This window comes from Anarrhichthys ocellatus, unplaced genomic scaffold, assembly GCF_004355925.1.
Source record: "Anarrhichthys ocellatus isolate YVR2014 unplaced genomic scaffold, GSC_Weel_1.0 scaffold15, whole genome shotgun sequence".
Taxonomy (NCBI): Eukaryota; Metazoa; Chordata; class Actinopteri; order Perciformes; family Anarhichadidae; genus Anarrhichthys; species Anarrhichthys ocellatus.
Window position 1 is genome coordinate 8257295 of NW_022280045.1, and position 24593 is coordinate 8281887.

General features: G+C 39.5%; 4 protein-coding genes across 4 annotated transcripts in view; all 4 read right to left on the reverse strand.

The window, feature by feature from the left end:
• Positions 1–4664, reverse strand: part of cdc73 (cell division cycle 73, Paf1/RNA polymerase II complex component, homolog (S. cerevisiae)) — a 17524-nt gene extending 12860 nt beyond the window's left edge. The window contains exons 1-8 of the mRNA XM_031854612.1: positions 4298–4664; positions 3440–3545; positions 3232–3301; positions 2972–3034; positions 2632–2684; positions 2290–2378; positions 1853–2066; positions 70–168 (exon numbers count right to left, since the gene is read on the reverse strand). Coding sequence (XP_031710472.1) covers positions 70–168; positions 1853–2066; positions 2290–2378; positions 2632–2684; positions 2972–3034; positions 3232–3301; positions 3440–3545; positions 4298–4479 — 876 coding nt within the window. The 5' untranslated portion in view covers positions 4480–4664. The remainder of the gene's footprint in view (positions 1–69; positions 169–1852; positions 2067–2289; positions 2379–2631; positions 2685–2971; positions 3035–3231; positions 3302–3439; positions 3546–4297) is intronic.
• A 588-nt stretch (positions 4665–5252) lies between these two features.
• Positions 5253–12188, reverse strand: ro60 (Ro60, Y RNA binding protein). Its single transcript, XM_031854611.1, is given in 10 exon segments — positions 5253–6541; positions 7048–7194; positions 7376–7489; positions 7767–7883; positions 7978–8033; positions 8036–8108; positions 8198–8344; positions 8457–8677; positions 9194–9694; positions 9697–12188. Coding segments are annotated over 10 exon segments (1641 nt in total). The 5' UTR covers positions 9809–12188; the 3' UTR covers positions 5253–6388.
• Positions 12189–12281: 93 nt separating this feature from the next.
• LOC116387480 (regulator of G-protein signaling 2-like) lies at positions 12282–13834 on the reverse strand. Its single transcript, XM_031854615.1, has 5 exons — positions 13536–13834; positions 13372–13440; positions 13230–13291; positions 12999–13137; positions 12282–12800 (listed from the first exon to the last, which is right to left on the reverse strand). Exons 1-5 carry the CDS (start codon positions 13583–13585, stop codon positions 12722–12724), a joined length of 399 nt encoding a protein of 132 aa, XP_031710475.1. The 5' UTR covers positions 13586–13834; the 3' UTR covers positions 12282–12721.
• Positions 13835–20197: 6363 nt separating this feature from the next.
• Positions 20198–21971, reverse strand: LOC116387657 (regulator of G-protein signaling 13-like). The gene is made up of 5 exons (XM_031854941.1): positions 21775–21971; positions 21601–21660; positions 21435–21496; positions 21182–21348; positions 20198–21074 (listed from the first exon to the last, which is right to left on the reverse strand). The coding sequence occupies exons 1-5, from the start codon at positions 21843–21845 to the stop codon at positions 20889–20891; spliced, it is 546 nt and encodes a 181-aa protein (XP_031710801.1). The 5' UTR covers positions 21846–21971; the 3' UTR covers positions 20198–20888.
• Between the last annotated feature and the right edge of the window lie 2622 nt (positions 21972–24593).

Sequence of the window (24593 nt, forward strand, 5' to 3'; positions counted from 1 at the left end):
CAGAACTTCTCCAAGAAATATATATATATATATCTGTCTATATATGTATATATGAATTTCTGTTCTCACCACTTGAGTAGTGTTCTGTGCTGGTCTCTGCTCTGGTGCTCGCCCTTCTTCTCTAGCTTTCACTGACTGAAGGATGGCGAAGATGTTCTTGGAGAAGTTCTGCGGAGGAGCAATACAGATATGGTGTGATGAGTTCAACACCCTCGCACAACATTATCATCATTTGGTGAACACTGAGGTTTGAGGGTCCTAACCTAAAGGCTTGGATGTAAACAGATACACCACATGAAACTGCCCTTCATTAGAATAGTTTAAAACACACCTGCATAGTAATTATGTGCTTTATTATTACATAAGAAAACATTAAATACACCGTAAAGCATCATCTACCGATATATTAGAGTGTGAGAAATGGCCAAATTAACAGAAGGAAAGGCCAAAACGGAGTAACAAAACAACATAGATTTAGCCATCTTGGTGCAGACATTAGATGTGGAAAGTGATGTATAGGCTGCCAGAGTAATTGCTCCAAGCATGCAGCCACTCAACACTATAGTGGTTTGAGATGAGCATGTCAAAGTCCTTCAGTGGCCCAGTGAAAACCTTAGTTTTAGAGTAAATATAAACTGGGTGAAAATCATTCTACTGCTGCCATCTAGTGGTTGAAATGTTCACCTCGCTACACAGATTTATTTATTTACACAGTTGGGCTCTCGAAGCATTTCCCACACTCAAGGCCATTGTCCCAGGGAGTTGAGCGGGTTTGGTAAAATAAGACAGCTGCTTCAGAACTCAGATGTGTCCAGTAAGGTGGTCTTGATCCAAAATGTTTGACACCAGTTCACATAACAATATGCATTTCTGGTGCAAGTCTACATCAGTATGAACCTTCTCAAAAGAGAGAAGTGCCTTGGGGCTGAAGGCATTGATGTGTGGTTAGAAAAACGGCATGTTAAATAAATACCTTTCAATGTGCATGACTTCTGCTGTTGAGTCTTACAGTAAAGCCTCCCACTAAACACACCTTTGACTCGCAATGCACAATGTTGGATATGATAATATTTTCAGTTTGTCCGATACCGTCGATGTACATAATGGCAAATGTAGGTTTTTTAATAGATAAATAAAAATCAACAGATATTTGGACAACTGGACAAAAAAAAAAAAAAAACGGTCTAAAATTCAAAATGTTATACTTTTACTTTGTTATTGTCACCTATCATGGTTATTTGCATGAAAACACACAACTCAACCGATTAGGAAATAAAGAACTGAATTATTATTTAAATATCTGCTTGGATTGAACATATTTTGGCAGCATTAGTCTTAACACAGAGTTTACTCGCCCCAGGCAAGCGTTGTATGTCGAGCACTGTTATACGAGAGGAAATGTTCATTTCTGGCCGATATTTCACTTTAAAACATTTTTCTGCCGATACGTATGACGTGCCGATACAGTGCATCCCTTCCTTAAAACCAAAAGTCATGCAACACTACAAAGCATTGCTACACCCCCTGTTGGTTTTTTGGAGAACAACAAAGTAGGCACTTTCATCACACAAAGGGTCAGTGAAACAATGCTTTCCTGATCAGACTTTATTCATTAAATCTAATTAGCAACCCGTGTAATGACCCCGTCAGGACCGAAATCAAGGTCCAATAATGAGCCAATGTGCAGGTAACAATACAAGAAAATCCCTAAATTCACATGGTAATCCAACACGGATGTATTTGAAGGAACAGTCTGACATTTTAGGTAGGAATTGCAATGTATTGCTGCCAAGAGAGAGAAAACTGTGTTTGCATAGAAATATCACTGCGATTGGATAAAATTATCTCTGACCTTTCCAGAGCTCTGGAGAATGGTCGTCCTGGTCCTCCAAACTCTCTCTCTGCTGACAATATCTCTGGTGACATCCATCTCAGCGTCCACAAAGCTTCTCTGCTTCAGGGTTATGTCATCATCCAGATCCGTTTTGATGGTAGAACGTTTCTTGGCCATAATCTTGGCTTTGATGGCCGCGATTTTCTCCACTGACATGGCCTCAGACAGGGATCTGAAAGAGAAGAGAAGTTAGGATCGTTTGAACAGCTCGCTGCTTCAAGCAGATGGTCTGTGGGTGTCATTGTGTAGTAATGCATGACGTCCAGCAATCGGATTAATATTGATCAGTTATTACTGACACTGTGGTATGTTGAATATATCTCAAACTAATCAACATTGGAGCGATTATTGCCTCATACAGAAAGCACATTATGTATAAATGAGGTCTATTGTACCTGATCTGGTCAGTCTGCACGATGCCCTCTTTGTGACCCTCCAGACGGGCAGCCAGACGCTCCTTATCCAGACGCACTCGTTCCTCATCCTTAAAAGCAGTGTACACACTATTAGCAAAGTGCTGGATAAAACAACATGTGACCATTGCCAGGCTGGCCACAACAATTGTGTTTTTTTTCACTGCAACTAAATGCATTTCAATAAATACAAACCATAAACGCAGACCATTTCCTTTTTCCACCGACATACTGACTAAATGGACAATTAAATGTTTCAACAAGCAAAGAAGTGAGTAGAATGTTAAAGCAACGTTTAGTGGAAGATATTTGACGTCAGTTTACCTCAATCCTGGGTTTTTTGGCTTCAGAAGATACCTCATCAGCTGCTCTTTTCACTAAAAAAGCAGAACGGTGCTATTACTTCACAGCACAAAGTCCATTTGGTTGTGTAACAACTTTCCTGCCCGGACTACAATCTACGTCTTCCCCAACTACAACCCCGTTAATAGAAAATATCTGTGAAAATATGACAAACCAAGGGTTAACAGATAAAGGATAGCAGAAGATACAATTTATTAAGCTGTAGTCCAGATTTCAATACCAACAATAAAGCTAAACAATTATTACCGCAGGTGAAAATAGCTCTTTAAACTTCATGCAAACAAATATGACGTGAGCTTACCTTGCGTTGGCCTTTGCAAACCTATTTCTATAGGTGCACTTCTGTCAATACTTGTCGATGTAGCTGTGAAAAGACAACATTATAAACTGCATTAATAAGTTACCAATTAGACCAACTACAGCGAGGCTCCTTCTCGTAGGGCTTTATCAAGCTGTCATAATGTTTTTGTCAATCAACACAAATAAGAAATCATGACAGAGTATTAATGTGTTGAAGGACATACAAAGAAAATCTTGACATCCTGCACAAGTGTTACTTACAACTCTCGCCATTGAGGTATGACAGCAAGCCTTTTCGATCAGGTCGTCTGACTACAGGGATGTTCTCAGTCTAACAACAACATAAAAGCATGTCACCCAAAAACACTTTCAGGGCAATTTGTGGGAAGAAAAAAAAAATGCTTCATGAGACAGAAATAATAGATTGTCATATAATAATGGCACTGAGGTAGTTACACGAGTCACTTACTGCAGCTCTTCGCACATACGATGGATGTGGAAGATGCACATTGTTGAGCAAGAACAAGATAGAGTCCAAAGTATAGTACTCTTTGGGTTGTCCCTCTTTACCAGTACTGAGGGTAGAAACACAAGCAAAGAAAACTTAAATAAAACACTCAAACCTCAACGTTATTTCTTCGAGTATATGACTAAAATGAACACAGACTGCTTCAGGTTGCACATTCGAGTTAAACTAAAGTGCACAAGTCTGTAATACGAAGTAAATATAACGCAAGTTGAGTTATATGCTCAAAGTAACGAAGCACTGGATCTGAAATCAACTTAATGCAGAACTATTAACAGTTACACGGTTGACTAACGTTAATCTACTGACTGACGTTAATCCTTCTGCAACCTCATTCACAGCGTTACATGGCCAACGTTAGCTTTTTAACTCGGTAAACAAAGCTGCTTTTAGTCACGACTGATACCACGAACTACAGTCTGTCTGCTGGTCCACTGGACCCCATGACTTATCGGGAACACAACTCAAGGACTGGTTACGAGTAGTTAGCATCACATTACAGTACGCGTAGCTAGCAGCACATCTCTCATGAACACATTTAAGTTTTAAAATATTTACAAATTGTAATGTATATATAATAGGAAATATGCCTCGTGGTTTAAGACACAATACATACGTATCACGCCAAAGTATTTAAAGAGTGCTTAAAAAGTTTTAAGTACAACCGCGGGGAGCCGAGTTAGGTTAGCATCTTAGCATCTAGCTAGCGAGCCTTCCGCCGTTACCAGCACCGCAAGGCACTGCTGAGCTTCAGCAGCGGGCCTTCAGACGCGATTCAGAGATAGTTTGGCGCTGACATACCCCCAGATTATGTAGTTGGTCTTCACATTTTTCGGCCAGGAGAACTCTCCAAATATAACTTCATCTCCTTTAGCGACGATTTCTTTTTTCTGGATGTTATACTGACGGAGAACACTCAGCACATCCGCCATCTTCACTTGTCTTGATGTGATGTTTGCAAGGCCCCCAGTTATTAACACCATGTGGCCTCGCAAGATGCCTGATCTGTTTACAACTTTTTAGACCACATTTTTTCTATATGTTTGCCAGGTCGAAAAAAAACATCCGACGTTGATAAATGTAACTCTTGATATTAATTAGATGGTTTGTTGACACTGGTAAACACAGTACTGGTAGAGTCCCAGTGCCTGGCTCAAGGATACTACCACAGTATGGACACTATCGGTCACAGCCCTTATAACCAGCCACAACAAAATATGTTAATTTCCAGGAAGACAGAAAAACAACAGTATTTGAAGAGCAGCTAATTGTTTATTCGGGGTTTACATTGCCACTACATTCAGGTACTTGCATGTTAAGCACAATGGAGGTAACAGAAGTTTATCGTGGTGGTGAAACATTTGTGATCTACCATACTTCCTAATAACTATCTCTTGTGCCAGACTTTCAACTACAATCGTTGTATTAACGATCAAATAATACAAACATTTTTGCTTTATAGCATTTTGACTTTTGGGAAAACAGGGGACATTGTCTCATCATTGAAACTGACAGTATCGATATGTGTGGACAAACATTATTCACAGTAACATGGTCAGGAATGTATTCCTCTTTATTCACAGTCAATTGCACCAGAATGAATGAGTGAATGTTGTCAGCAATTATTACAGCAATTAGTGTAGACTAAAACAAGAAGCACTGCTGTGGTTGTTTGCTTGGATTTCTCCAAAATGAATTAGTCCCTAACTGCAAACAGTGTGTTTATTCAGTCTTTGAAGAAATCTCCATAGTTACATGTTTTACAAAAGTACATTCATTTTATTTTATTCCCGGGAAGGTAGCAGTTATCTCTTAGTTTTTGCATAACGAACATTATTACATAAAAACGAGGGAAATATCACTGTGCTAGCGGATTCAGTCTCGGTAAACAGTTGTTAAATAACATGGTCGTCTCTGGAGAGAACAATACAGTGAAATCAAAATGTTGATGCACAGAATTCTTTCTCAAAATTACAGTAAATGGACTTAAAGACCCAAACATTGGCATTGTTGTCTCACAAAGGAACATTTAAATAGTCCCTTTCCAAATTGTACAATCACATTTAAGAGCACCAAGGATATTCTTTTATAGGATACATTCGACAAGGGCAGAACAGACAACTCAGTTTTAAAATAAAGTCGAAAATAAAATGTAAATACAACCAAAAACTGTACCAAGGCTAAAGACAAGAGTTGTGTAAATGGATTTCTAGACATGAATATTACTATTAAAAATATTTTCTGAGCAAATTAATCTAATTATTTTTTGAAATGTCAAACGAATACATTGCAGTGATTTGACTTTGTTTCAACTCCTCTGTTTTACAGTATATTTGTTCATCCTTTATACTAATGCTACATAGGAATGAGGGACAGGCTTTCACATTTAAAATGCCTCTACCAACCTGCTAAAATCCTACCATAGATAAGAAACAGCAGCAAATTCAAATAAAATAAACCTACAGTTGCACTAAGCCTCAAACATTCCAACTCTTACATTGTTCCTCTTATTAAATCTGCCAACATCTTGCTATACATGAGTGGACGTTACTGTTCAATGGATAAGTGTCTCACCAAGAATCATCAAAGCACTCAACATACGGTGCTGTTTGCACCTAAACTTAAATATCTCATCACTTCCTTTTCAAATTTCAGGATAAAATATACACACATAACATTTCCAGTGTTGTCCAGCCAGCTGGAAACTTTGTCAATTGACTCGTAAGTTACACGATACAAAAAGGGAAATTGGAATTGTAAATGTCAACGTCAAACATTATTTGGGTTAGTGCTGTTTTAGGGCACTCTAATGCTAAGTGAGCCACGCTGGTACACCGTGTGCCTTCCTTTTGTGCTCCAATGACACGATTAGGAGACAGATCACATACGTAATCAGATCAGATCAAGGGCTAGGTTACGAATGACACTCAAAGCTCCAAGATCGAAGCCACAGATGCTCATCAAACCCCTGTCCTGCGTGTCTGCAATGGCATGGCCGATGGAAGTCAGCCCACACATCACCAACTTGAAACTGGCTCCTGATTTCTGTTGAGCAAATACACATACAATCAATGTTTCTGTTTCTGGTCATTGTTTTTGAGAAAAGCATGTGCATGTTTGCTTTTATTCACTTAAACATCGTCCCTTCACTCTTCTGTTACTGATGAAAGCCAGTTTGGGCTCAAAATGTTACACTTTTCTTTTTAAGATAAAGACAAAGTGTCAAAGGGAGCAGGTGACGGTGTTTCAGTAACTGTCATATTTACAGGAACATCGATTGATTCTCAAGAGAGCCCCGGAACATCAGCATTGATGTACATGTGAAAAGGAACCTCATCCCATTTGCCTCATCAGGTCTGTGCCCATCAAATTTCAAACACATTTTTGTGTAAGCCTATTTTCTAAAACAATCTGTATCACAGAGGACTAGGGCTGTCCTTATTTAACCAAAGAAATTCTAACACTAATCACATGAGCTTGTCGACTAATCAATTAGAGCACACTGCTCAATATAATCCCCTGCCTAAGCAGACACAAATTAATAAATGTACTTGTCTATGCTTCTTTAGAGACTCCACTGGGCTGGCAGTGAACATCCACAATGGGTTGTTGGTCAGAATGATGAACACATCTACAGCTTTCCCATTCTCTGTGGCCCACGTGATGGGAAGGGTGCAGTCTGTGCTCCCACCCGGGATCTGGAACATACAGTATGGTGGGACGGTCAGACACAGAACTCAAGAGAAGGACATGTTCAGTAAAGTAAATATGAACACAATGCTCGTTTGCTACTGTAACAGCATGTAGTCTGTAGTCACAGGTGGTTGTAAGATTACCGATACTGTAAATCATTTCTTACTCTTTGATGATGCGACGTACCTTAACCAGTTCAAATGCTACTTGTGGAGTCATGTCAGCAGAGACAGAGCAGGGAACCAAAGCCCCTTCAGAGTAGGCCAGCACATGATAGTCTGCTTCTGTCCTTGCGAAAACCTGTGCCAGTCACAAAAGGTCAAAAGACAAGCATGACATCACTATCATAAAAATACCTGTCACACAAATTCACATACATAGACAAAGGCCTGTGGACTAAGATGATCGCACTACGGAAGGAATTTCACAGGAATCTATAGTATGTGTCAACGGACCAATTCCTCCGCCCACGCTTCCCTGAAGGATGGGGTGGCCCAAGCCCTGCTTACAGACCCAGCTGTTCCAACTGGGACAGCACTGTGCAGAGTCTAGACATCTAGCTCTAATATTGTCTCACCATGGTAATAGCTGCAGCGGCAACAACAGTGCTGACCGACGTCCCTGGGACAATGCTGCTCAGCGACGCACTTACGTCTACTGCCACTACGAAGCGTTTACCCACAGGCTCCACATTCTGGGGACAGAACCGCAGAAGTTCGAGAGGTTAAGTGTTAATTAATGCTGTTGCTTGGGTCTGTGAGATGCTGTGAAAATAAAAAGGAACCTACCATAAAACTCTTGTAAAAGGCAGAGTCCATTGCTTTGAGGATGCTGCTGTCTGGTTTGTTTTACCCAGATAGCCTTGGCGTCTTTTGTAGTTTTCAGAAGACAAGAGTAGGTTGAAATGGTGGATCTTTGCCTGGTGATTTCAAGACAAGCATTACGTATTTGAGCACCGACTTAAGTTTACATAAAAACCCAAATGTTACTCAATTAGCTAGACCTTACCTTCGTTAGTGCCGTCTCGCTCTGTATTCTTTCACATACGGCTTGCGTTTCTGAACTTCCTGGTTCAAGAATTTTGTTTGACGTCATCTTACCCAAGATCTTCAGCACTGATTGGAGAGGCATTTCCTTCAACAGAGCTCTCCATACCTCCAGAAAACAAACACATATTGCCTTTCAGTTGCTCTGATTAGAAAAAATGTATTTCTAAATGACAAATGCAATGCTGTTTAGCAGTTAAGTGTCCCACCAGCCCACTCACCTGTTTGGACTTCAGGTGGTCTGTCAGCAGCTGTTCCCTCTCCAGTTTGTGCTCCTCTATTAAATTGATGACCTCCGTTTCATCACAACTGTGCTTGACCTTTTCCACCACTTCAAGATACGAAAGCACTTTGACCACCTCTTCTGAGTTCTCTTTGTCAGAGTAAGTAAGCTGGACTTCTTTCCATCCTTTTGTGACATATTTGCTGATCAAGGCAATTGCTGAAAACACAAAAGGTATGGCCATTGCAGTCTTACTTCCTTCCTTATAAATATACAGGTACGTTAAAGCAGTAAATCTTACAACATAGTAGCAACAGTTTCATTTCTTTGAAAAGTCATTCATTTAACTTGATGGTCATTGTTGAGGCTGTAACTTTTAGCGTCTTTCTGTCAGTGTTGGTTAGCGTCATTGTTAGCGTTTCTCTTGGCTTTTTTTGGTTTATCATCATAACTTTTGAGGAATTATTCCTTCTGTCTTTATATGACTTTGTAGCATTTCAAAAATGATGATTGTAAGATTCAAATGAAGCTCACTACTGCTAATTTGTAATTAACTTAGCTGCCTTTCTAATTTGCAGTTGTCACTGCCTGTGTTTCTGATCCAGTAGTCACAAAAATGTGACAAAATTGAAAATAAATTGGTAATCATGAGAAGACAATCTACAACAATGATTTAAAGACCCCACACAGCATATTTACTCAATAATCGTATAATGTGGGTCTGAGTAAACTCACCTTCATTAGCCGGTTTAGTGTGAGAAAGCCTAAATAGATCCTGATGTGACCATCCCTCTCTCTGGTTACATTTGGTCACAGTCGCAGCCAGACTCATGGCATCTTGCTCATTGTACCAGTCAGACACGGCTTTCCTCGGGGCTCGTCCCCAAATACCACACTTCATGCCCTCTTTCAATTCCTTCTTTTTCTGGATGAAAGAAAACAGGCTGGCAGGGTCCCGACAAACTTCCTTCAGGGCTTTGAACGCTGCCTGTCTGGTCTTCAGCTCCGGGTGCTGGGAGCACAAAGTCAAGGCAAAAACAGAGGGGTCGAGTCTGACGGCTCGCCCATCCTGAGAGAACCTTTTTATCTCCTCCAGCACCTCGGCCCTCCTGCTCTCCGTGCTGACACGACCCTCTTCTCTAGCGGTGTATACGTCTCCCTCCGAGCCATAACAGAGGAAGCGGCGTAGTCTAGCTTTGTCGCTGACCTCCCATGGACAGCCATCACCTGTTGAGTCAGGGAGTGGTTGCTCGATGAAGATATTGTAGCACTTCCCGATGGCTCCATTGTAACACTGGATAAGGCCAGAAACAGAGCGATGAGAGGATTTTTATTAACTTTTATATTCATTGGCAACAGTGACTGGCTGAGACTTAATGAAAGAACCCCTAAACTTTATAGAATGATGCCATATTTCATTTTTCACATTCTGGTGTGAGGTTAAAGCAGCATGAAACACTAACTCGTGCAATTTTCTAAATTATATCAGTTTGAGCTTCAGTAATCTGTGTAGACATCAAAAGCCACCCGAGAGTCTAATCTTACATGAACACAAGACAACGTTCGCTTCGCTTACAACATCACTCATTGCTTCAGTGCATCGATAAGAATAACTTAAAGCCGATTGCAGGACATGATGATAAACATCCGACAGATGACAGACACAAACTGAGCTGATAATTGAAGATGCTAGCAAACCATCACTGTTATATAACTTAGCTTGTCAACATTCAGTCAGCTATATAGTTACCGTTTCAGGCTCGCTAACTTAGTTATGCTAGCAGAGGAGGGCATGTCTGCACAGTTCAAAGTTAACAGTCAGTTAGCAGTTAGTTAATTTAAAAATGTTATATTCTAACGGTAGCTTACTAAATCACGGAGCAACGGTATCCAACCGACTCCTCACGGTTCTCAACGGTATAGCAATGTTAGCCACCCGACCTCCTCAAACCACAAACTATCAAGTCTAACATCTGAGCTTTCGAGCCCCCGGGACACCGGGACACCGGGAGGCTGGTCTTGGAGCAGCTTGCCTGGGATGGACAGCTGGTTACCTAGCTACGGGGCAACCTCAACTAAATAGTGTTGGCTTTACTGACAATATATCAAAACATATCGGTAAACAAATACATGATATGCACACGAACGTACCACAATATAGCCTATGTGCACAATGGTGAAGTTTTCAATGTGGCTATAGCGTTAGATGCAAACAGGCCTCCCCTCTTACCGTCATTGAGATGATCAAGTCGAGAGTGCTGCCGCGATGCATGCTGGGATACAGAGTCCTGTCTTTTTCTTGGTCGTGTCCCTCCTGTCAAATTCCAATTCCTCCACCCTCCCACCTCATGACGAAGTGAACTCCGTCTGTAGTAACGCGCACATCTGAGTGAAGCACCCTCCTTTAAGGTGAAGGCTATAATTATGTATACGAGTACAATATATAACAAGAGTGCAAATAACAATGCTTAAAAATGGAATATATGATTATGTGTGTAAAATTGCAAGACAAGTAAATAAATAAATAGGAATAATTAAATGGACACAATAACTAAATGCAGTATTAATGCCAGAATAAAGCAGAACAAATTATTGCACTGTTAATTAAGTCAGTATTGTGCAGTTGAAGATATCAATGAAGATATTATGGCTATTTGTAATAAATAAGTGTGTGTGTGTGTGTGTGTGTGTGTGTGTGTTGTAAAATAAGTATAAGACTTCACAATCAAATGGAAACATCTACCATTTGCTAGACTAGACAGGGGTACATTTGATCCTAAATACAATGTGACCTTTAAAGTTGTTAACGCTAGGGTTGGTAATCTTGATTCATTGATTACTGTCAGGATGTGATGAGAATTTCCCCCAAAATATCAAAAATATTGTTGAAGAAGATTACCAACCCTGCCTTTAATGTCTGTATGACAATATAAATGTCTATCTTAGTGTCGTCGAGCACTTTACGAGTAAATATTTGTTTGGGTAATCGGATGGAACCATTTGTACCGAATGTCTTCCATGATGAACACAAAACAGCGTTACATGTGGTTAGAAAGGGGAAGCGGGTTAAGTCAGCGGCACAATCCAAATGTGCCCCCTGAGGCCTTAAGCCCTGAACTCTCAGTGACTAAACTGACGTCACCTGGTAAATGGAGTGTGAGAGGCTGCAGGGGCTTGCAATGGTATAAATACAAAAGGGACAGCAGTTTTCTGCAACCTACATTCCTCTAATGTCCCAAATTTAGATCAGGAATTTAAAAAAGTTTTCAGGGGGGACTTACCCATGAAACCCCCTCCCTATAAGCTAAGTTTTAGGACTTACGTGTTTCTCAAAACCTGCTTTGGGCCATGGGTGTAACTGGCAAAACGAATGGTGACTGAATTCCATTTAGCTCAATTAAAAAATCAGCACAAGTTGAAATGATAAAAGAAAAGCATTTAGAATCACTGTTAGTTTTCTTATTCTCTTTACCACAAGACATTGCTTTCAAATGGACGACTGACAGAATGTTGAAACTCTTTTTCGTTAACAGAGCTTATTTTAGCCATGTGTTTTCAAACAAACCACAATTTAAATCATAAACGCTATAACTTGTTTTCTGAAAATTTTGAACCCAATAGCTCAAAGGTTTTATTATGTATGTATGTATGGAAGTTTTCCCAGTCACCACTGGGTGGCAGTAGCACATCAAGTGTAAGGACACAGGATACATTTTTAATGAAAACATAGGTAGTTGTTTTGCTCACTTTATAAATAAATAAAAAAGTTGCACAATTTGTATGAATTTACTAAAAATTAAAGCTTACGTTGACTCATGATGCATACAGGGCAAAATCATTCAAACTTTATTAAATATTGTTTAAGTGCAAAATCACAAAATACACAACGGTCTTGCAGTCATGTGCATTTCACTTGTATAAAACCAGAAATATTTACATTCTAGACTTTGTCTGTCTTAGCAAAGTGCCCCAACATGTTAAAACACAGTCTAACATGTGGTGGACGAGGTGGCACCGCCTGCAGTGTGTTATGTCAATCGCACTGGCACTGCTTTCAGTCTTGTCAGACATTGTGTTGTTGAGGTAATGTTTTAAGGGGAGGGGAAGTGCCTGCACAGTTTCTCTCAAAAGCAGTTCCTGAGCCTGCGTCCACTTAACACCATCAACATGCATGGCGTCAGTCCTTGTGCAAGAGATACACCTCACACTGCAGGCTGATTGGTTTTAAATCATGCTGCATTGGATCTCCGGTGCTCCTTATCTTCAAGGCCTTTCTGTGCTTCGGAAGGCCCCTCTGCTTAGCAGCTGCAGCAAGCAGGACTTTGTATTGCTCGGACTGTAACTATGTTGATGTGGTTTACCGTAAATGATTAAGGTCAGCTTGTTTTGGACTTTAACTTCTTGAACCTTTTCTAGAAAATTGCAATTCTTGTCACTTTTACAATCTACACACTGAATATTTATACGTAAATTAATTATGCTTTGCGTATATTTAGGTCTGAGCATATTTTGCTGCTAGTTATTATTGAGTTTGAGTTACCTCTCTGGGAGACTTGTTACTCTCCGTGTTAGCTCCTCCGGACGGTCAGAGGTTTTGAACTCTTGACAGGCGAGCCAGAAGTCCAGATTTTCCTCACAAAACTCTGATTTCAGAAAGTCCCAAAATGCTATTCGTCCACCTTATACACAAGGGGACATAATGCCATTATAAAGAGAACGGAAACCAACCGTGGTATTAGTTTTGTGTTGCTTGAAAGCGAATGAAAATTACATTTCTGGGAAATGAGTGTCTCCAGAGATTCTCCCAGTAGGCATGTTTCATTTGTTTCCTGTCTGCAGATGGAGGAAAAGTAAGGTTTTTGTGAACATTTTAATGAAACAATATTATATATGCAGTATGATTAAAACAACACCTTTTTATTTTCCTCCATAGTAATGGACTCTGGATGAAGTCATGTATTCTGGATTTCCATGCGTTATGTCTACAAGAGAGGATAACAGCATTGAGAAAGTCTGACTTCCCCAATAGCCTTTAATTAAAATAAGCCTGATTGCAAATGATACACACTGTACTTACATTCTCTTTGTGTCCCGGAGGTCCAGAGATGTCTTAGAGAGCCCGTTCATTGTTGAATTTGAGTTGCACTTTCTCCTCTCTGAATGACTATTTGACAGTATATGTCTCAGTATGCATGAATCCTCAGGAGAATTTTCTTTAGATTCAAGTGAGATTTCCAACCTCACCACTGGTTCCCGACTGCCTCTTCTTACTGATTGTCAAGTTTCTCCCTGAACTACAGGCTCTCTTTGTCTTGCTATCTTTAACCTCTGTTGACATACTGCCTGATTGTTACGAAATTCGAAGAATACTTTCAGTGCGTCAAACCTTGATCTCTTCCTTAAAGTTTAATTATAGAACAGAAGTATGCTGTGTATGACAACCCCCGTCACATTCTCCACGGTTAAATGCATGACATAGTTTCTACTCAATTTAGCTCACCTTTCAAGTCTCTGCTATTTTTAGGCAGAGGTCACGAGTTTCTTGAAGCAGTCTTTCTTTTTTCAACGCAGTTGTGTGTCTTTCTTCTTTCACAGCTCCTGGATTACCTCCCCTCCATTATCACTGCTGCGTCTTCATGTTTTCACTTTTTATTTTTTTATTTAAGCTTCTTTAAAATGCTGTCAATTCATGACGTTATATTAAAATGAACATCTTTCTTTTTCCTTGAATTTTTTGTCAGTTTTGCAAAAAAAATGGTATGCCTGCGCATGTGTCATACCCCATAGTTTAAGACCATGTCCCAGCCGTCATTTAATAAGCCTTGGGTTTTAACCTCGAATTCGCAGTTTTGGCTTTCACCACTTTTCGTTTTTAGGTGGCCAACATATTACAATAAACTTTCATGAAGTGAAAAAACACTGTCAAAGGGTTAAAGTTGTAAGACAAAAACACGGGTAACTTCCAGACCGGACAACGCCCTGGTAGTGACCTGTCAATCACAAGGTAATCCCGCCCTTAATCCCGTCCATACCCTGATTTGTTGTCTATTTTCAATGGGTTGATAATTTACGAAACAAACGTGCTGTATAGAATAAGATTTGAAACTGGTGATTGAGACCATAAACTCTTGTTTACAATGTTTACTGAGGTAATAAATCAAGTGAGAAGTACGATCATTTTCTCATAGACTTTTATACAATATGACTTCTTTGTGCAACGAGAGGAGTCACCTCCTCCTGCTGGCTATTAGAAATAATGCAAGTTTAAGGCACTTCAGCGTTCACACCGGCTTCACGTTTCAGAACCTGAGGTTGCTGCCTGTAAATTATAGATATCATCAGTGCACACTCTATTTGAGAGCCAGTGCAATTACTTCGGGGCAAAAAAATAAAAAAATTCAGTTACTTTCTCACTAATCTGAGAAGTACCTCTTTAAAATTTAAAGAGCATGCAGCACTTAAGCAGAAAACCAAAAATTGGAGGAGAGCAACTGCAACACAGACAGAAAAATGGAAGATGATTGATGATTTTTACAAAATGGAGACGATAACTTGTAGGATTAAAAATTCATTAGGAAACTTCATACACTAAGATTTGGAGGTCACATTGCACATTAGGGTGGTGGATGAGATGGGAGTGGGGATGGAGGTGGGCGATAATAGACAAATATTTAGATTTCTTTGAATCCTTTGGGAAGTAATTGCCGTATTGAATAATAACTATTAAATGAAGAGAAACAAGAACACAGTTATACAGCCAGGAGCTCTGAGACTTTTTATTTTAGCACAACGCTGCTTTGAGCTAAATGCTGGCAGAACATTTTAAAACATGTTACATAATGTCAGTCTGCGAGGGGCACGAGAGGAAAAGTCATTCGGACACATTGTCGGGTCAAAATGAATGTTACAACATTTCATGGAAAATCATTTAGTGGTATCTATTTCAATCTTGACCAAAGTGGTGAACCGAAAGACCAACATTGCTATCCCAACAGCCTGAAAGACCAACATCGTTATCCCAACAGCTACATCAAGTTCAAAATACCAAAAAAACCTGCCGCTTTAACTGTTAAGCAACAATAGCCACAGCTCTGTCAGAATCTGAAAGTAACAATAACTTCGTCTTTTTTTTCTGGCTCCAATTCCACCTGTCACTTTGTTAGGACACATTTATCCATCATGTGTATTGTTTCACATGATATTTCACAATCAGTGAATGAATGTGTACTTTGTAGTAAATAGAATATGAACATGTACTGTTGAACAGAACATCATTGTGAAAGAAAAACTACAAAAACCACCCAAACAAAAAAACGGTTTAGATGACACTGAACTTGAACCTGCCACTTGCACAAGGACTTGATGCATGCGGATTGCAGGACCAGACTGGGCTGTGTCGAACAGGAAGTAGCTGAGAGAGCAAAGACCTGCTTCATACATGCATCCAAAAGTGACTTGTAAAGTTATTATAATCTGTACTTTGAATGTGAGTAAAATAAATCCACTGAATGGTGTTATGTGGTGCCGAATACAGTTGGTGTGATAACACTTATGTCGACAGCAGTGAGCCTGTTCCAACACAATCAACAGAGAAATCATGCAAACATTGGACCCACATTTAATCAAGTTGGATGTGATAGATCAACATCAGCAGCTGCTAGAACAGATGAGTAACAACCTCCCCTATCCGGTCAGCAACTCACGACCTCTTGGCTGTGGAAGCCTCAGTCTGCACCCCGACATTGTGCTGATTCTGTGAATTCATTCCAAAATCAGCTCAAGACGTACCTGTTTAGACTGGCGTTTGTTTAAACTCATGTCCTAGGCCTGCTTTTAAGCCATGTTTTAATTGTGTACTTTCTGTTTTTTGTGTCTTTTCAAATGTACATTTTTCACCCTTATATGGTCACTTTGTGTTATTTATACTCGTAATTCCACTCCTGTTAAGCACTTTGTGACTAATGTCTGTGAAAAGCGCTTTATGAATAAATCTTACTTACTTACCTCAGTATTGAGGCCTATGTTGTAATGTATGATGTGTGAAATATTACTGGAATACTCACTTTAAAGTTACCACTAAAGCACTTGCGACCCCACGTCACTGAATCTAATAACTATGAGATAATAAATCCTAATTAATAGCTACTCAAAAATATCCCATAATTACGACTCATCTCATATCATAATCATGACATATTATATACTCAAGATTATTAGAAATTATCTCATGATTTTCTTCTCAATCATGAATCATAATAAGGACTCAAACTGTTTTCTCCCACTGGCACAAAGCTTCCAACCACTGTATTACATAACTCGCTAAATTAACCAAAACATTTATCAGAATTTTATCTGCTGCTCTTAAATCAATGAAACAATATATACATTGTAAAAAGCAGTTGAATTAAGTAACGTTTTTTTTTCTCAAAACAAGAAAATATGATGTTCCAAAAGGAAAATTGACATACTTTACTTGATACCCCTTACAGACACCATAATTTGTCTTTTTATCCCCTGATTTAAAAACATATGTCTTTGTTTCAATAGAATATCTCCAAAAAGTGAAACTCTATTGGAAACATGTTAAATGATCTCACCCTCCTAATCATTTGACTTTACAACTTTTAGGATAAGACTCTATGGCCATATTTTTAAGCACACATGATTCATTATTTAATCATTGCTAAGGAAGTCGTGTAAACACAGGCAGAGCAGAGAAGCAAAACAGAATAGTGATCTAGTTCTGCTTACGAGTGGGTGTTACACCATGTCCTACAGAACACCAGTTCAATCACACCTATTTAGGCCACAGGGGACCACAATATGCAACAAAACTGTTACTGTTTGATACATGAATGAAACTCAGAGTGCGTCAACAGGATCTTTGATCATCACCATCATCATTTTAAGCGGTTGTCGCCTAACTCACAAATGATTCAGTAGGTTTGCAGCGTATTCAACTGTGTTCTTCTTCCACTCTATACTGTAGATATAAACATAGAGCCTTGATTTGCATGATATGCATTGAGCATTGTGGTCATGGTGGTATACTTTTAATCACATAGTAGTTTCACTTAATACAACTCCAGCAGACAGAATCAAGTTGGAAAATATTTTTACAAAAAAACATTTGCAATTCACAGGGTGGTGATTAACGGGTGGATCTATATCGTTGGGTTTAACATTTTAAAATGAATGTTAACATGCATGGTCAAGTAGTTTTTCCCTGTGTGCTTTAGCTTTCTTTCACAGTATGAACACCTGCAGGTCGTGGAGACTCTTTGTGTGTGTGTGTGTGTTCTGTCTGTTTCCACATCTTCCAACTGATGCATGCTGGGATAGATGAGATAGATTTAAGACCAACGAGGGACACTACGCTGCTTGAAGGCAAAAACAGAGAGGGTGAGGAGGAGTTTCTTCCCTCAGGCTATCGATATACTGAACCACTGACGTTCACATCTGAAACTCACTAAATATAATTTATAACTCATGAACATAATCCACCCGCCTGCCATTCATTATTGTATGTATCGGTTATGATGTTTACATTTTCGGAGACTCATTCTCTTTCCATTGTTGTTATTTTCTTCTATATTATTTTATATAGATATAATATCTATATAATTATTATTTAATTGCTTCTAGGCACAAACAAATTTCACTGAATATTGTACTGTGTTTATATGTCACAAATAAACATCAATTGATTGATTTTATAGTGAAATATCTCCTATTCTACGGGTTGTCATCAAGTTTGGCACAGATGTTAATGTCCCCCACAGGATGAATTATGAAAACTTTGGTGATCCATTAACTTTTCATTTAGAGCCACCATCCGGTCAAACCTTTTATTTGTCTAATAAGCCTACTCTGGTTTTTAAAATCTAATAAAATCAGATGAAGTACCCACAAAACGTATGATATTACCATCAGCCTCAGCTATACCTAGTGTTTAGTGCTAATTAGCTAAAGTTAGCACGCTAAACTGAGAGGGTGACCATCGTCATTGTGAGCATGTTAGCATGCTGGTGAAGGATAGTTCACCAAGCTACAGCCTCACAGAGAAGCTAACGTGACTGTAGATGTCTTCAAATCCTAAAAATGATTCTGTTTTAATTTGACATGTTTGACTGAAGTAGATTTTCATCATGCTGAACATTTTTCACCTTCCTCTGAAACAGACCTGAAACAAAGTGTCCTTTGTTGAACTGGTTGAGCAACATCACACAGTAATCCAGTGACCTGCTGCACACCGCCCATGTGGTTGCAAAAGGATGACTTCTGTCTCATGACACACATGGCAGCTAAACCGACAGTCTCACTGACTGAGTGGTATCTTTAGTGGATATCCTGAAAGTTTTACAGACATAGCGATTTGTAGATTTGTGTCATACAGTGCGTGACAACTCAAATAACCTGTCTCTCAGACGGGACCTCATATTCTTGGTCTTCTATAGCTTCTCACGGTCATATCTACTGTTGCATCATCTTGTTACTAATAAACAGAGCATTGCAAATGAGGAAAGGATGACTCGTCAGCCAATGATTCATCTGTGTCAGTTTAACGCAGCTGCATCTGAGTGAAAAAACACCAACGACCTCTGTGAGAAATAAAAAGGATGTTCTCATCCTGCTGAAAGCCCTTTTGGCAAAACCACAAAATGACCGTTTTTACACTGACAATTTGCTGTCTATTGCTCTCTAAAAGCATGAAATAGCTCCAGAGGCATTATTACTTGTCTATGTTCATCCGCCTCAGTGTGTGCGCTTGCACAAATGCAAGAATTAACAAGTGACATTAAAAGAGGATGTGGCTGAGCATTTGGGTCTTAACACTTCTCCCTTATTTCTGTAACCTTTAACAGAGTGACACTTGATAGGTTTCTACTCATGAACTTCCCTTTTGTTTTGTTTTTGTAATATAATCCAGTTTCAGTTTTAAAACTAAGAACAATTCATGAGGATGAGGTCTGATTTTTATACCCATAAATGAAAGACTGAATGTTAAAACAAAGGCAATGAATGAACTGCAGAATGTGCTTGGAAGACATTCAAAAGCAACAATGACGCTTCTGGCTACGTAGGTGGAAGCATTATGCAACAACCTTTCTCAATGAGGTCCTAATTAACCCTTCAAATTGTGAAATGTGAGAGAAATGGTGTTCAACACTAAAGTTAACTGAATGGTATTTCACTCGTTGTAAACTTACCGTGTGATGAGAAGCAGAGACAATCTGATGCAAAATAATGCAATAATGCTGTAAGACAATTTAAATTTAAGTGATTTTTCCAAAAGGGGAAAAATGGGGGAAACTGTATGTTAAGGGTTAAAGGAATGATTCGAAATTTTGAGAAATTTCTTCACTTTCTTGCTGAGAGGTAGATGAGAAGATTGATAATACTCTCAACATGGAGTAACTCAAGAAAACAAAAAAGCATTTTTCCCAAAATGTCAAACTATTCCTTAAAGTTTGGAATCTAAATACACACTGTTTAGTATTGCAGAGAACATGAGGAATAATTCTGGTGTTCTGCTGAAGACTCAGTAAATATTCTAACAATGAGTAATGAATGAATGACATCTGAATGAATTGGTGACGAAGTTGCTTCGCGGATTCTTCAGGAGACGTGTATCTAAAGCTTCATGGGAACCTGACCTTGTTTGTGTCTGTTTATGTGAGAAGAACAGACTTTAGTCAATGTGGCACTGCAGGTTTAAAGTAATTCGTTTTGTGTAGATTTAAAAGCAAATATATAGTTTATTATCAAATATGTACAAATTCACCTCAATATTCCCATTCACATAACATTCTCACAAACTGTGGAATACATATAGCTTAACACAAATCATTATAAATGTAACATATCAGTCATTTCAGTGTGTGACAGTACTGTTGTCAGAATGTAAAAATGTTTTAATTCATAACACTGTGCATAAAAATACACATCTTGATAGCGTACTTTTCTATTCCTTTAGTGAGACAACAATAAACATAAGATGGTGTGCAATCTTTAGCTGAGCACTAGTATCTTGGGTGGAGGGTGTTGGTTGCACCACATACACTTCCTGGCATTTCGTACAGAAAGCCCCTTCTATTTCCACTACATAATTGTGGCATCTCTGGGAAGTCCTGTGCTTTACAGCAGTTATCACTTCTGAAAATGTACGGCAGTAACCATTTTTGGCCTCTATCCGTCCCTTCTCAATATACCAGCTGGTTGTGAACAAACCGTCTTCAGTTTTTTTACAACAAAGTGGACTTCTCCTTTCTAACACAGTCATATGAGGCCGTGGCCAACCCCGACGCATGTCATCTCCGCCTCAGAAGGAAGGCATGATAGCCAAGACAAGCAAACACACAGCTTCTCTCGCATTAGGCTCAGCTTCACAGTACAGCTTCTACAAACATGTCTGTGGTATCTGCTTTCTTCACATCTTAACTGATTCTGATGTGGAGTCCAGTAGAGCCTGATAGATGTCAGACCTGAGGAAACGTGGGTAGGAGTCCCTCTCCATCAGCCCGTAGACAATCCTCCGGGCATCGTCGAAGCACACGGCGGTGGACGTCTTCATGTTCCGCCTGATCAGCTCTCTGGTCTTGTGGTCAATGTTGATCTGGAAGTAGAGGAATAATAATGAGGACAATTAAAAAGTAGCAACAGGGGTGTTACGTATTGCGAAAAAAGGAAATCTCTCTGCAATATAAAAACCTCTGTGCTTACTTCTCTGGGAGCCTCAGCTTGAATATAGCGCTTGAAGATCTTTTTGGCCCTGGAGGACATCCTGAAGGAAGACTTGATCTTCTTATAGTCCTCACACACCAGCCAAAACTCAATGTTTTCATCACTGAACTCTGACTTCAAGAAAGCCTGGAATATCTTCATGCCGTCTAAACAGAAAATGAAAAGTTAGTTAGTCAGCAATGAGGATGAATACTGACTGTGAAACGTGACAACGGGACTGTACGTAACTTACATTTGGATGATAGAAGGCTCTCCAGTGAGTGTGACCACTGGGACATCTCCTCATAACAAAGCCTGTAAAACAGGGGTGCGCTGTCACTCACATGAGCAACAATATATGCCAACATTTCAGATCTTTATTTCCCAGTGGAGAAATTTCCTTTACCCCTTCCACTTACCCCTCAGTGTTAGCGGCTTGAGACGATCTACGCTGCAGCCGAGACTTCAGGTTTCCTGCCCTGGTTAACCAAACACAAATCAATCAGGCTTATTTACTGGCGTGTTGTTCTTCTACGAAAAGGCTTATCAGCAATGGCACAAAAAAGAGTAGATAATTGTGATAAAATATTTACCTCTTCTTGTTATCAGTGTCCATGTTGAGGTGCTGCAGCTCCCGTGGTGCTGATGTATCTAGACTCGGCATGGCAACAATGCGTTGTACGTGTGTGACTGTGTGTTGAGCTGCTCTTCGAGAGATGTGTGACTGTGTCTGTTAGATGAATCCACTGGTGTCAACTTATATATATACAGCAGAAGTCTGAAATGAGGTTGTTGAGTATAGCGTCACACCATCATGCTGAACTAACCACAGAAAAAGAGGAAGTTGGGGGGGTGTGACGCAAACCCGCACGGAATGCAACTGTAGCCTGTGTGTAGTGTGCTTAGACCTCCATCGTGTTTATTTTAAAGTCTGGGCATGCAAATGGGGCAGTGGAACATTCAGCAGCAGATAGGCAAATGCTTTAGTCTCTGTTCCAGTCTGCCTCGAGAACCAGTGCCACGCTTTCAGGCTTTGGAAACAATCTTCCCTTTACAAATGAAAACTGGTAAACAATAAAATGCATGCTCGCTCAGTTCAATACACTGAGGGGCTTTGCTGCTACAGCCTTACTCGGCCTGGTATTACCACTAGCGTTTGGTTGGTAGATAGTCAAACTATTCCTTTAACCAGTTCACTTTGTTAACTTAGAGAGTTGAACCAAACATCTAAAATACATGTTATTCTACTTACCTGTAGTGCTATTTATCAACCCGGATTGTTTTAGTCTGTGAGACACAGTTTTGAGATATCGGCCGTGTTATATGGCACTCGCTTGTGGTGCTCAAAGCACAAAAAAAAAAATACATTTGAAAAACCCAACAGCAATGTCTCTTTCCAGAAATTGTGAGCCGGTTTTGCAAGATAATCCACAGGCCTTGTTGTGAGCAGTTTCATGTTGTGGTGAACTATCCCTTTAAGCTAGATAATGCCCTATAACGGACATCACTGAGCCAGTGACTTAAGACTCTTTTCCTGTTTGTGACAGTGATGATTTAGCACGTATTTACCATTATCCTGTTTAGAAACAATCACGGTGCAATTAAATGAAACTCAGTGTGTTCTTTGGTTTCAGAAATCTCTCAGCTGGTGTCACCGACCCTGTCTAGAAATGACTGAATTGTTTAGTATATTTAATATCCATGTTTGTTGCTCCAGTTATACCTCAGCATCTGAGTTTCTAATTGTAATTAATTACTTCAACATGCAGTTCTTACTAGCGTGTATTTTGGGTCTTGTCTCTTGTTTTGTCTCTGACAGAAACACATAGCTTCAGGCATTTAGTGCTGCTCTCCAGCAAAGTTCAGTCTTGCTCTTGGTCAATTAGAACTTTCTATATTTGCTAATGACTTAGTACAGTGGGCTATAGCTTCTTGTTGTCACTAGATATTCGAGAGTGGAGGCATACAGGAAATGTGGGGGGAAACAGAGGGGGATGACATGAAACACAAGTCGCCCACCGGAACCAAACCAGAGACACTGTGTTCATGTGGCATGCAACTAAGCCGCCACAGTGTTTCCATTTTAGACAAGACTGAAACCTATAACCAGTTTGTAAACGTCATTGAATAAAATATCCTCAATCCTCCCTCAGTGTTGTGAGCCGTGTCACTGAAGGATGTTTTATTCACTTCCTGTTATGTTGACAGGACGTTTGTCAAAACAAAAGCTTTCACCTGTCACCTGGACATTCCTATGGCTTTTTAAAGTCTTTAAAAGAGAACATGATCTGACCTTTTTCCAGTTCCCCTTCTCCTCTAATTCAGTACCAATGATGTAAGCATAGGAACGTTTTTGGACTGCTGCTTATTTATGACAACCTTATTGCCTTATTATTAAAAACTTCCAGTCTGGTTTTACAGCTCGTCACAGACCTCAGCTTGTCCTTAATTATCTGCTTTTATCACATGACATTTGAGAGCGTCAGCTCTAATCACAAAACCGCTCCCATTTCTAACACTAGCACCCGCTTTTAGGGGTTTAAGAAATACACCGTGGCAGTCAGCAGTGGACACCACTTTCGTCATAGAATTTTTCTCATAACCTTATACATCCCGTAAGTTCCTGATCCTCATATGTGGTGCGGAATACATTTTTAGCAAACATGTTCCAATATACCCAGTCATGTCGATGCTGTATACAAAAGCATCCTCGTGCGTTCATCCCTGAAAAAAACCTGGAGACTTTCCTTACATCTCATGTAGATTAATTTAGTGGAACTAATTGAGTTGAGTACTTTTCACTAAATTTGACAAAATCAGATTACTCAAACTCTTCAGCGATCACCATCACCTTACCGGGACTTCTGTGGGGAATCTTTTTTGTAAGATATCATACGAACTGTTTGGGGACCAACGTCTTTAGAGTTCATTCTCTGGGGACCATGAATGTCCATGAGGACTTTAGGTTTCTTCAGAAAATGTATTTCTACAGGATAGCCGACAATTTGTCATTCGTTTAAAACTTTGTGTTATAACCTATAATTCTACTTTATCCAACTGATCTACCTATATCTTATTTCAATGTCCTCCTCATTGTATTGGACTGCTTTTGTTTTTTTTTGTTTGTTTTTGAGGTACATTTTATGTCAAACTTGCAAGTTTGACATAAAATGTACCTCAAAACATATCAAGTCAAGTTTTAAAGTAAACTTAATGGGTTGCTTTTGAAGCACAAGTAAGTACTGTTTAGTCACATTGTCTATGTTCATGTTAGTTTGCTTGACAGGAAATGTTTTGTGTTAGAAGGCAGCTGTTAAAGGCTTGTGGTGCCATAAACTGTTATCTCAGACATTTTCTTTTATCGGTTGCAGCACTCGTCTGTGAGTTTCCTCCATCAACTGCTGTCACTCTG

Bases quoted from the DNA above. Each gene is read 5' to 3' on its own strand.
- LOC116387480 (XM_031854615.1), bottom strand. From the start codon at position 13,585: ATGAACGGGCTCTCTAAGACATCTCTGGACCTCCGGGACACAAAGAGA. The intron at 13,292-13,371 runs GTGTTGTTTTAA...CTCCATCTGCAG, and splicing joins CTATGGAGGAAAATAAAAAG to ACAGGAAACAAATGAAACAT. The intron at 12,801-12,998 runs GTAACTCAAACT...ACATCAACATAG, and splicing joins GTAACAAGTCTCCCAGAGAG to TTACAGTCCGAGCAATACAA.
- LOC116387657 (XM_031854941.1), bottom strand. From the start codon at position 21,845: ATGCCGAGTCTAGATACATCAGCACCACGGGAGCTGCAGCACCTCAAC. The intron at 21,661-21,774 runs GTAAATATTTTA...TTGGTTAACCAG, and splicing joins GACACTGATAACAAGAAGAG to GGCAGGAAACCTGAAGTCTC. The intron at 21,497-21,600 runs GTAAGTGGAAGG...CCTGTTTTACAG, and splicing joins CAAGCCGCTAACACTGAGGG to GCTTTGTTATGAGGAGATGT.